This window comes from Gouania willdenowi, chromosome 11, assembly GCF_900634775.1.
Source record: "Gouania willdenowi chromosome 11, fGouWil2.1, whole genome shotgun sequence".
NCBI classification, from domain to species: Eukaryota; Metazoa; Chordata; class Actinopteri; order Blenniiformes; family Gobiesocidae; genus Gouania; species Gouania willdenowi.
The window spans coordinates 15,536,901-15,549,821 of NC_041054.1; the positions used below are offsets into that span (position 1 = coordinate 15,536,901).

The following is a 12,921-nucleotide window of genomic DNA, read 5'->3' on the forward strand; positions in this document are numbered from 1 at the left end:
ATTGCTTTCTTCTTGTGTTATTTTCATTATTTTAGTGTATTTTTGTTCTCATTTTGTGTGTGTGTTTTTTTTTTTTTTTTGGTGCATTTTTGTTGTCATCTTTTGTGTTTGTTTTGTATGTTTATATGGACTCATTTTTTTGTGCTTTCACTTTAAGGGCTGCACAAATTTAGTCCAAGGGACACATTTGGCCCCCAGGCTGCCAGTTGCCCATGCCTGCTCTAATGTAATCAGATCATTCATCTGTCATCCTGCTGCTATCCTTACTTTTTTCTTACAATCATTCGGCCGTCTGATTCCACTTTTTACACAATAAATAAATGTATATAATAACAATCAAGGTTTATAGAACCCTGTAGCTTCTTTTTAATTAAATACTGAAAAGTATTTGTAAATATAGCATTAAACCATTATTGTAAATATATGAGGGTTTTGGGGAAATACTTAGTACAGATGTGTTTGGAAAAAGAGAACTGGATATTCAGAGAGTTTAGGAAATGCATCACTTTCAAGAAGAAGAAAGTAGAGAAGAAGGTCATTTGTCAGCTTACTATTTTAGGCCTGCTGTAAAAGTTCTATTAATGGTTTGATTAATGGTGATGATCACAGTCGGAACTGGTGTTAAAGACTTAGCATTGATGATCTATTCTTACATAACTGTGTCCGTGTTGAAGTTGATTCATTCTTTCATTCCATCATACAATATTCTACAGTGTATAACGTCAGGCTATACAAGCCGATCCCTGCATGGCTGATTGTGTGTTTCAGCTTCTTCTTCTTTTCTCCTTCTCTCAGCCCTGACACCTCTGGATGCTTCACATTTCCACCCCTTTATTTAGTGCAATGTTCAACTCTCCCATGATCAGAATAGCTCCTTGGAGTAATTTAATAAAAAAAAAAAAAATATGCTCTCTTCTGTCATCTGTTTCCATGACATTATCACAATCAGGGCAAATGAGAGGCCATGAACGCCCTCATCATCATCAATATTAGCCGTAATAATGATGATAATGGTGCTCTCCAAATGGTGTGCTTCTGATGATGATTATAACAGCAATGATGTCTGTTATTCCTGCTTTGTGTTGTTAACCCCTTAACACCACACACTCAGACACAACTACCAATATACACATTTTAATCAGGACCAATGTTATTTAAATCCTCCTCACCTATATTTTTTATACATAATGTCTGTTCTGCGGTTTCATGTTTGCATCTTTTCATAACCTCTTTTTATATTATTCTAGTTTGCTCTGAATCCAAATGCCACCAGCCCAGTTTTACCCCATACCATTAACAACTCATACTTTCTAAATATAAAACAAACAATAAAATCAATTCATAACAAATCAACCACATGTGCTACTGATTTGCAACTTCCACTAAAACGTAGCCCCAATACAGAAGAAACTTTTTTACATTTAAATTATATGCAAATTATGAAGTCCATCAGTCTCTTTTTTTTTTTTAAGTTGTACAATGTTTGACACCTATCACCTCGCACAATTTTTGCTCAATTAACACCAACTGAATGTCAATTGCTACTGCACATCTTCAGACTGTCCTACACAAACCATCCACACAGATTTTGGATTTATTAATAATAATAAAAATAGCCTAATATTAATTAATATTATTGTTGCATCAATAATGCATTTAAACATTTTTTTTAATATTGATTGAAAATGTGTTTTTTGATTGGAGTGGAATGTTTTTGTTTGAAAATACTTTTTTTTTTTTTGATTGAATAATAAAGACATGCATAGTATTTAACACCAAGACTGTCTAACAGTCCTCTTAAAATTAATTGTGCTACAAAGAAAACCAAGTGATTGCATATTATTAATTAAAATGAGTGCAGCGATATGAATACTGGATATAAGATTTAACCACTTGGAGATAGATCATTGAATGGATCTACAGTATGTCAATTGCACTGGATTTACCAATTGAATGTTTATTTTATTTTATTTTTTAAATTTCATTTTTTTTTTTATCAGAATAGAAAAAAATATCTTAATTAGTTTTCCACTATAGCTTTTTCCAAATTGAATTTACATTACAATTGAAATTAATATAATTTATTTAATTTACCAGTCTAATCATCGGCAGGGAACAGCGCGTTGTGAATCTAGGTCACATGACCAGTCAGGTGATCTCTCACTGCACATCCGCCTGACCTGCTACTGTTTACAAATCAGCGCACAGAGTGTGATCAGGATCAGGATGAGGAACCCTGCGTGATCCGGGCCAGGTATGTCACCACCAGCCGAGAGCAGTGCTCGTCCTGCTCCTACTATTCTGTTTGTGTAAAGGAGCGACATGTTGTTCAAAGTCGAGCGCTAACTTCCTACAATAGGAACGGTAATGTGTCGGAAGTGAGACACAGGCCGAAGCAGGTGCAACGCTTTAACTGGTAACCATGCTAATTGGTGAGTGACTGCTTCCGCCTTGCTGTCTGCAACCATTAAAACCGGAAAATGTCGATTAACTATCATTGGAAACAGTTTTTTTATTTTTTATTTTGGACATATTGTTTAGCTTTCTGACAAATGGTTGAGATTAACGCGACCATTACTCAAACAATGTCAGGTTGAAAGGTGAAAGTGGTTGCAAATTTGAATAATTATAATTAGAAAAGCCAAACAATTATTCAAGATATCCCCACGACATAGTTTTAACAGTAAAATGTAAAAAAAAATAGCATAGATGAGCCCTCGTTTCTGGTTTAAATCGCTTCCGTCTCCAGGAAACGCGACCGCGAAGGATGACCAGATAAACCGGGCACCAGTTAAATCGTAACACCAGCTGTAGCAAACATATTAGCATTTGTTCTTGTTGTCAGTCTCATCTACCAATTCCATTCCCCCTTTTTTGCCTCTGTATTTAAACAGTTTGGTAGTTGATATAACTTGTCAGAGGGTTCATGCTAGGTGTTGCTAACCGCTTCAGTGCTCTGATTACGTTCGTTGACACTAATATCAAATTGTACCGTGTTCATTTCACTTTAAAAGTAAAAATACTGCCAGTGCCGCCTGATAGTTAGTGAAACTGGTTACCATTGTTTAAAGTGTGATTTGTTCAGCTGCAGTCCGTTTATCTTTGGTTTGGTTAAAGGTTTTGGTTTGCTAAAGACAGATCTGGTGAGGAGTTCAGGGGCACCACTGGCGTGTCGTAACATCCAGCACTACCTGCTTTAACAGTGTTATACAGCTTTTTTTCTGTTCTGTAACTGTAATGGCAAGGTTTATGCTTTTACAACATAGTTTATTTTAAAAAAATGACCATGAAACATGTTCCTGTCAACCACATTTGCAAGACTTTCTGTATTGGTAGTGGCTATCATTACGTAATCTGTCACTAGACCGGTGTCATGGTCTGAGTTCACGTCGTACTGAGATTGTATCTGTGCATGCGCACTAACGAAAAATTATTTTTATTTTTTATTTTTTTGTGCTAAAAAAACATAATATTTTTTCTTTTATTATTTACTTATTTGAATATGTTAGGGTTAGGGTTAGAATCAAAGTACGGCGGTAAACTCCGTTTCCCTCCGTATTGAGATTATAAACCTAACCCTAGCATAATCCAATAAACAAATAAAACACGTCCTTTCACTTTGAAAACAAAAATGAATTATTTTGTAAGCAAAAATTAATTTTCCGGTAGCACGCATATATGCGCATATACAATCTCAGTACGATGCGAACCCAGTACACGACACCGCCAGTTTATCCGTACGCAGAGCCCCTCATTGGCCAGTTTAGATCACGTGATAGGTGCACCACGTGACTTAAAGTTTCGTCAGTTTTATTTTAGCTCATATTTTATTTTTAGCTATCCCGCTAACCCTTTGATTTTAGCCCTAACCCAGGAAATACCATAAAATGTCTTTTTTTTTTTTGTATGTATTTTTAAAGGTGGAATTTGACATGTTGAATATGTTCAAATGAAAAAATATATATGTCAAAAGCGGGATTCAAGCCCACAGCAGCAGAAGGAAGAATCCTTGATTCAAACGCCTTAGACCACTTGGCCATCCTGGGACGGTGAAAACACAGGCACATTACGCTTACGTAGAAAAGGTCCGGCAACGCTATCTTTCATACGGATAGACTGCCGGTATATATAGATATGTATTACGTACTAGGAGACATTTCCTTCTATATTTCAGCCTCCTGTAAATCAGACCTGACTGTGAAGTCCTGAGAGGGTCACAGTTACATTATTTAACTGTGACAGAACAAAGCTACATTTCCACTGTTGTTTTTGTGTTACTTTGCTGAGGTGATAGAGACGAGTGCATTAAAAATTAATTTGTGATTATATTAAAATGCCCCCACCTCCACCCTCCACACCACCTCTATCCGATCTTGTGACACTGCAGATGTGCACAGGTTCCAAACTGCCGCTGTATTTCTAATAGACGCCTGCCAAGTTTCTGCTAACCAAATCTCCCAGGACGCAGCAAGTTTCAAGTGTTTTGCCAAGGTTGAGGTTTCAGGCGTTTTCTCGGCCTCTAGCTAAGCATGTGACTGTAAAGGCTCCCGAGCTCTCGCTGTTTGCACAAGCACAGGCATGTGAGCTTGTTTAGTGAAGCCGTTTCGTTTCAACTCAACTACAGTGCACAACTACACTAGAAAATGAATTACAATTAAATGATATTACTGTATTTGGTCTATCTTGACAAAGGACGGTTAATTTTAGACTATGAGATGATTGATTTTGTACAATTGTTAGCATCTTTCAACACAGTGGGGGCCACAAGAATTGTGATTGTCTGATCTGAGGGCCACATTATCAACATTCATGTCAGCATCTAGAATAAATGATTAATCTGAGCATTAATACAGGAAAGAACAAGGTTTTGTCACTTTGTGGTCTTTTGTATTTTTTTCCCTTTAATTTTTGTATATTCTTTTTCTTTTTTTGTTTTAATATTTTTGTTGTCAGTGTGTTTTTCTGTAATATCTGTTTTTAGAGTCATTTTGTCTATTTTTTTAATTGCAGTATAATGTGTTGAGTATTTTTGTGTCTTTTTGATATTGTGCAAATTTATTGTCATCATGTGTAGTTTTATTGCCTTTTTGTGTGTTTTTTTCCATTTTGTTACCATTTTTTTCCCTTCATTTTGTGCATTTTTTTCATTCTGTATTTTTATTAATTTTGCACAGAATATTTACATTAGGAGCAGTACAATATTACAAACATTTGTATGCATAATACTGTTGTATGTATTAATATTGAAACACTCAAGGTTAACATTTATGGTAAACAATTTCAAACACTTAAATGTATACCAATGTGTATGTGATTGCTCCTGATTGTATTCTCCCTTTTTTTTAAATATAGAAACAAAAAAGCGTATAATTAGAAATATATAGTCATATAATTTTTTTTGGCACTTTTTTGTTGTAATTTTGTGTATTTTTGTATGCAGGACCAACTCTGCCATGATTAAAAATGAATAAAAAAATCACCCAATATCTAACTAAATAGTTTAATGCCTAAATGTATGCTATAAATGTTATTTATTTCATTTATGCACACACTAAGAAATGCAATGCAGATACTGCCTACACGGATTGACTGCAAAGTAATGGTGGAGAGAACCTATCATGTCAGGCAGGGGTTCAGAGCTTTTAAATGCACTGTTTTTACAAATGTGTCCTCAAATCTTTGAAATGTACTTATTAGAAGATCTGTGCTTAACAAAATGCATTATTATGCAACCTAGGGTTGTGTATTGCCTGGCATCTGGTGATACGATTCGTATCCCGATACATAGGTCTTGATACGATACGGTATATGCCAATATTAAAGTATAAGGTGATTACTGCGATTTCTTTAACATATATATAATCTGCCTGTGGCTTTTAAACCAACTTGGACTTTAGCGCAACTTAACTGAGGTATATGCCTAGAACAACAAATAAATGCAGAAAGTTAGTACTTTCTTTTTAGATTTTATAAAAAAAAAAAAAAAAAACAAGCTGTCAACATGCCCAGGTTTCAGTGCACTTATTTGTGCCGTTACAATGTCTCCTGCTTTCCTGGTTAAATAAAGATAAAAACAAATACAGCAGATTTTTTTTTTTTTTTTTTTTTTTTTAAATTAAATTGATATGTATGCATTTAGAATCGATTCCAGAATCGCGCGACGTAATATTGTAATATATCACCAAATCAATTTTATTGAACACCCCTAATACAACCACACTCATTTAATTGCATTTTTAAAAAAGCCTATGTTCCGCCATCTTTTTTTTTTTTTTTTTTTATGTTCCGCCATCTTAAAATCACGTGATTGATGAGGTCACACGGCCCCACTTTCTGTAAACAGCTCATTGTTTGCTATTGGAGTGAAGCAGTCAGCCTGCTTTTTAGATCATTTAGCAGCTTTTTTTTGGCCAATGGTTGCGCTTTGATATTACGTTAAAGATGCCGATGTAAACCTCGTTTGTTTACCGAAAGAGAATAAAAACAGATGTGACCGCAGGGGGCGACAGTTCCTACTCTGACTTGTGCCAAGGCACGTTGCAATGTGCGTGCATCCCCTCAGGGTGGGAATCACTGCTTTAAACTATTATTAATGAAGCTTCTATATCAGCTCCTCGTGTTCTTTTTCACTCAGCGATGTGTCCACGCAACTTAAACAAAAACACCATCAAAAGGTTGGTTGAGTTTAGGATTTCTGCAGTATTAAAGCGCTGTCTCTTTATTGAGCGTGATGATGCGTTTAAGTCTTTTGATCTTAGACTGAATGCGTTTCCAAGAAAGTTCAAAAGAAATGTTGTCTTTGCCAAAGTCTCACGCAGGACCTCGGGATGTTTGATTTCACTATAAAAACAGCTTAAAGTAACGTTAACATATAATATTATATACTGTAAAATAATATATAAGCTTAGCTTGAAGCGACGACCGTTTGTGTGTAGAATTTATTTGAGCTAAAATCCCTGGTGTCCCCCCCCCTCCCCTTGCCCCCAGAACAGATGGACTCTCAGTTATTTTGTCTGTTCATTTATTTACAATTTTCATTATGTATTGATTGGGTTATTTCATGAAATATTTGTGCTTTGAATTATTGAGGCGTCTCCAGGTGCTGGGGATTAAATAATGCAGCATCTAATTTACCTTGATCATTATGTCGTGACGTTTGGACGTTGCTCTACGTTCACATTGGAGAGGACGTAATGAAATTGGCTTTAGGCGAGATGGCACAAACACCACGCGGCCTGGCGCTGCCGGTCCACGCCATGTTTCCCCACACACACAAAGCTTTTACAGTCAGATACACACACACACATGCACAAAAGACATACTGTAGAGCAAGCAAAGGCCCCTTGCAAGTTTAACAGAAGGATAGAAAAGAACGCAGTGTGATCGGGAGACACGTTATTATTTTCAGGAATCCCCTGTTTCTACTGTGAGTAACTGTTGCCACTGATGTACAGTATGTTTTTTTTTTTTTTTACAGATTAATGCAGAACTCCATGGTTTCCTTAACTTGTTCTGACTCTTTTCTTTTCAATCCAATGCCTTTTAAAAGCAGATTGACAGTTTTTTTTCTAAAATCTCTAAAGATCAATCAATGCTATGCTAACTACTTTACTCAATACTCACAATTCTCTCATTCCAACCAATGTGCCACATATTAGAGTTGAAGTGTGCAAGTTTTTATGGGCGGGGCGGGGCTACGAGTGGTGGTTTGTGACGAAATAAGCCACAAAAACATAAAAAATTCAATTGTAATGGCCATGTTTCAATTCATGAAGGGCAGTCACTCATAACATTAACGTTAAAATACTTTGACTAAAATGTCAATAGTTGGACAAGAATTAATCAACACCATTTCATCCTAAGGTTGAACGATTAATTGCATTTGTGATATTATCGCGATATCATTTAACCTTTATTTAACCAGAAAGTCTTTTCCACTGCAGGTGACTTTGTAACTGCACAAAGAAGTGCTCTGAAACCTGGGTATGTTGACCAGCTTGTGTTTTTAAGTTGTTGGCACATGGCATGTTAAAGCCACTGTTTTGAGTGTAAAAAAAGCCAATAAAATATATTTCAGACATAAAGTTCTCATGGTGTACAAATTTACAGATGAGTTGTTTCTTAAGTCATATATTAAAAAAAAAAAAATCGCAATAATTGCCTCATACTTTAATATCGGGATATATCGTATTGTATTGTGACCTATGGATCGGGATATGAATCGTATCACCAGATGCCAGGCAACATACACCCCTAACTACATGTAGTGCGATCTTTTTTGTGACAGCAATGCATGTGTTCTTATTGCAATTAAATAAATGCATTTATTTTATTGCATAACTGTGACCATCACCAGCCCTGTAAATTAAAGGGGACATGTTATGCTATTTTTCACCCATCGCCATTTGTTCTAAGAACCCCAGCAACATATTATTTTAGGTTTATTTTCCCAAACTCGCCTTTTTTCCAGAGTTTTAGCCTCTGAAAAGTCACTTTCTGAGCAGTTCTAAAAACAGGCTGTTTTGGGGCCTACTTATACATATGCATGAGTAGGCGTGTCTATATGCCTGACTTCATGCCTCACTCTTGCGAGGGAGATCAGTGATCACCAAAGCTATTTTCTTTTTGCTATACACACTGTTTTTATTGTTTTCAGCCAAGCAACTGCACGTTACAGTAAAACACATGATTGTGAGTCCGTCTCAGCGCTTTAGGCTATGTGTTTATTTAGCAGCAGCAGCAGCAGAGTAATTCATCTGCTTCAAACACTCACTGGAGTGTTAAGCTGCTATGTCACTTTCTTCTCCTCCTCATCTCTATTAACTACAGGGATAGTGCATTTAAAGTGCTAATCATTTGTTTTGTCAAACCGCTGCGTCGCATTGTGTCACAAACACGTCGGATCAAAGCAAAGGTGATACGAGGCAATGTAATGGGTACTAAAAATGGAACTGCTCCCTGTGTCCTACTTCGTTGCTGCCCACTGCTCCTCAGGGAGAGGTTAAATGCAGAGAATACATTTTGTGTATGTAGCTTTACATAAAGTATAATGTATGTTATATATTAAACTGCAGTTTTTGTTTGAGTGAGGATATATATCACTGTATATATAAATAATGTATATCACTGTATTCAAACCATTATAAAGTGATATTTTTCATGGTGAATCTGAGCACTCTTTAAATGATTAAAATTAGATTTGTATTTTCCACCATCAGCTGTAGATTAAAAAAAAGTCCACTAGGTTGACTGTAATTTATTAATCAGCATTTCACTCCTATAGCTAAATGACATGTGTGGCCTAACCATATTTACATTTCTCCTTATCATTTAGAAACCGTCTCTTCTCAGTCCTGAAGGAGGAGTGTTACCGAGCTGTGGCAGTAAGTACAGAGAACTATCGCTCGTGTTTGCACGCCAGAAACAAAGAAGCGTCACTGATCACAGAAGACACAGTTTTGAATGCATGAGATACTTTGGGGAGCATCAGTCTCAGCATAACATATCTCAACATGAATATACAACAAAGAAGATGATTGTCAACAGATGTTTGTGACTCTGAAGGGAATCTATGGCTTCACCGCCAGGACGGTGATCAAAGGTTTAAGACAGGTTCACTTTTTTATTGTATGGAATACATGTAAAAACTAAATAATAGATAGTAATAGTGATATTATGTTGAAGGTTAAAATTCATGTATCAATTGGTTAATAATAAATGGGTCAGTTTTTCTCATCCCTACTGTTGCTGACTATTGTCCTCTGTTTGAGTGACATCACTTGATCAAGACTTTTCTAACATTCCACACTACAAAATAATAATTATTATTCATGCTGATATCGGATCAATATCGGTATCGGCCGATACGCAAGGCTGCAATATCGGTATCATATTGGAAATGAAAAAGTTGCATCGGGACATTCCTAATTTCTATACATCATGATCATTACACATTTCAGTACATATACAGTATTCACCATTACCAAGTTTAGGAATATAAAGGAATCATTCTCGGAGGTTTTGTAAAAAGGGGGATCAGGTTTTTTTTTGTTAAATGATGGGCTATTGTTCTGTTAGCTTTCAAGATTTAGGTGGTCTGTGAGTAAGCCTAACCAGTGGTTTATAGATATTTTAGTTTGATCTTTCCAGTTTAAAAGAATTACTTTTTTTGCATTGGTTAATGACATAAGCATGAATGGTAGGGATTGGGAATGGTTAATGATGAAATGTCTCCAGGTGTTGCATAAAGGGGCAGAGAAGGTGTTTTTTGATTTATGTCTATTCTCTGTTCATCCTATAATAGTCACATATCATAAACCAAGTACAGAACAGTGCTGTAGTATTTATTTATTTTTTTTCCTCACACTTTTCTTTCTTATGGTTCTGTTTTACAGATCCAGCTGGGACACGGTCATGCAGCACCCCAATTTTGAGACTCGCCACCCACTGCAGACTGACGAGCAGCAGGAGACCGGCTTCGACCCGCTCCTCAACTTCAACAAGAACCGTAGCCGTACGTCGGCTTTCAGTCGCTTCAAAGCGTTGATCTGTCTGAGGCTGTTAGCGCCATCTTTTAATGTGTATCCTAAGCTGTAGGACACGAGATTCATATTTTAAAGATCAGAATTGTCTTCACCTTGATGGAAAGTTTTGCTAAAAAATCCCAGCGGATGTTAATATTTCTTCTATTTGAAGCAAACGATGATAATGATAGAGGTATAAAGACAAACTTGGCTGAGTTCAGTTTGCGTCACAACCGTGGCAGCCCCCCACCCCCCACCCCCACCCACCACCATCCTCCACCCCCTCTGGGCTGAGGGTGTTTACGTGTTTGCATATGCGTGTGAGTGAAGGGGGGGTGTGGGTTGCCATGTTGTGGAAGTGATGAATATTCATCCTGAGTGTCCCAGTGGACTGATCCACTCCTGTCACTAATGTTGATGGACAGACTTCTGACTTTAATGCTTGTTCACTTGAGGGCAAATGAAACTTATTACTGTCAATAAGAAGGAGGAGGAGGAGTGAAGTGATGGACTTTTTATCATCACTTTCTCTGTTCTGGGTTCATTCTGCTCAGCTGATGACAGGGTTGGAGTCAATTACATTTTTCAATTAAAATTCCGTCTTTAATTGTCCATGTTCAATGACAATTACATTCTCAATTACTAAAGTTCAAATTCAATTAATCAAAATTAGCTTTCTGTGAGCATCTCCTAAATAATAAATATACTGTTCATTAATTAATTTAAAGTGTCAATAATTAATAAAATGTGCACATAATTAATGAAATGTCAATAGTTCATTAAATCCATTTTACATTTAATTTTTATTCTGAAAAGTATGAAGTGTAAATGTTTCACTATTTATTTTTTGATTTCATGGTCTGAGGTGTTGCAGCACTTAATTGATTTTATCTGTCCAATTCGCTTGTCAAAGTCATTTGATAATAATAAAAATAATTAATGGTGTATTTATGTAAACTTGATCTGGAAAATATTTGAATAATTATTAGTTATGCATGTGTAAGCCATAGAACTGTGACGTGGTTCCCCAGGTTTGTGTTTAATTAAGTGTAAATGACAGTTTTTGTATAATTTCTGTACCAATTACAAAGTCAATTAGTCCGAACTCAATTACAATCCAATTACACATAAAACGGCAACATTTATGTATATGAATGAATGTTTTTTTTTTTTTTTTTTTTTTTAAATGAATGCTTTTATTTCTGTTTAAAAACAAAACAAAATTAAAAACATGTTTTTACGACAGATATTGTAATTAATTATCAATTACACCGTTACAATAATAATTGACCACAACCCTGACCAGATGTGTCTACTTAATACAGAGCAATGATTGGTTGATTTAAATATGCTTTTTCCATTATATGCGCTTTCCATTCTCACTTGTGGTTGTGTTTAAACAGGAGGATCACTTGACAGCAGCCTATATTCACAGTCTGAGTCCCCCTTCCAGTCATATAGGTGAGTTACTTTCCTTTGTTCTGAACTCCTGGCCCAGTCCAAGCACTGGATAACACGTTGGATGAAGCATCGAGCACGATTTGGGTTAAGAAGCTCATGAATCTCCTCATCCTCTGCCTACGCCCCCCCCCCCCTTGCAGGAAAGAATGGGACGACTTGTTCCTCAACAGTAATTACCTGGCCCGGATCCGGCAGGAAGGCATCAACGGCCGGCTGAGGAACAGCCGCTTTCGGAGCGTATGCTGGAAGGTAACTGCCAAAAGAATCCTGCACTTCCACAGAGTTTGATTAAAGAGGCTTTGGCAGGTTTAGAGCTGCAGGAAAGAGGCACTTGGCAGCTTTCATTTCTAAGTCTTTGCATGTTTGTGGCTTGTAAAAGATGGCTGTGGCGATACCATGAGGTCACCTGTGTGTGCGTGCGTGTGCGTGTGTGTGTGTGTTTGCAGCTGTATCTGGGAGCTCTGCCTGAAGACAAGGGGCAGTGGATCAACACGACCAAAGAGTTCAGGGCTCAATATGAAAAGATCAAAGAGACGGTAAGAGCGCCTCTCCATGGACACCACATCAAGGAGCTTTGACTGTTTTCTTTGTTGATCATCAAATGGCGAGAATTATTTTCTTTTTTTTAAGTATTACATTATACAGATTCCCTGAAAACTTTGGTCGTTGGATTTTCTGTTCAGAAAAGGAAAATTAGTAATTATTTGATTTTCATTTTAAAATTCAAAAGTTCATTACAAAATGTTCATTTTCTGGTTCTAAAAAAGCAAAAAAATGACAAACAAAATTAAAAAAAAAAAAAAAAAACACGAAGTATTTTCAAATTGTGCTACCGGAAGTTGCACAATAGTTTCAAAGTAAGAGCGCATACGAGGATGGTGCCGTGTTTCTGTGAAGAGCAGCAAAATAACTTCAAGCTGTGGTTTCTCTAGCCCAG

The 12,921-nt window shown here is 36.4% G+C and overlaps 1 protein-coding gene across 2 annotated transcripts in view; it reads left to right on the forward strand.

The window, feature by feature from the left end:
• The first annotated feature begins 2,147 nt into the window (after positions 1-2,147).
• tbc1d5 (TBC1 domain family, member 5) overlaps positions 2,148-12,921 on the forward strand; it is a 28,546-nt gene continuing 17,772 nt past the window's right edge. For both annotated transcript variants that reach the window (XM_028461374.1, XM_028461375.1), the window contains exons 1-6: positions 2,148-2,254; positions 9,335-9,383; positions 10,395-10,513; positions 11,927-11,984; positions 12,125-12,233; positions 12,431-12,520. In XM_028461374.1, coding sequence (XP_028317175.1) covers positions 10,414-10,513; positions 11,927-11,984; positions 12,125-12,233; positions 12,431-12,520 — 357 coding nt within the window. In that variant the 5' untranslated portion in view covers positions 2,148-2,254; positions 9,335-9,383; positions 10,395-10,413. The remainder of the gene's footprint in view (positions 2,255-9,334; positions 9,384-10,394; positions 10,514-11,926; positions 11,985-12,124; positions 12,234-12,430; positions 12,521-12,921) is intronic.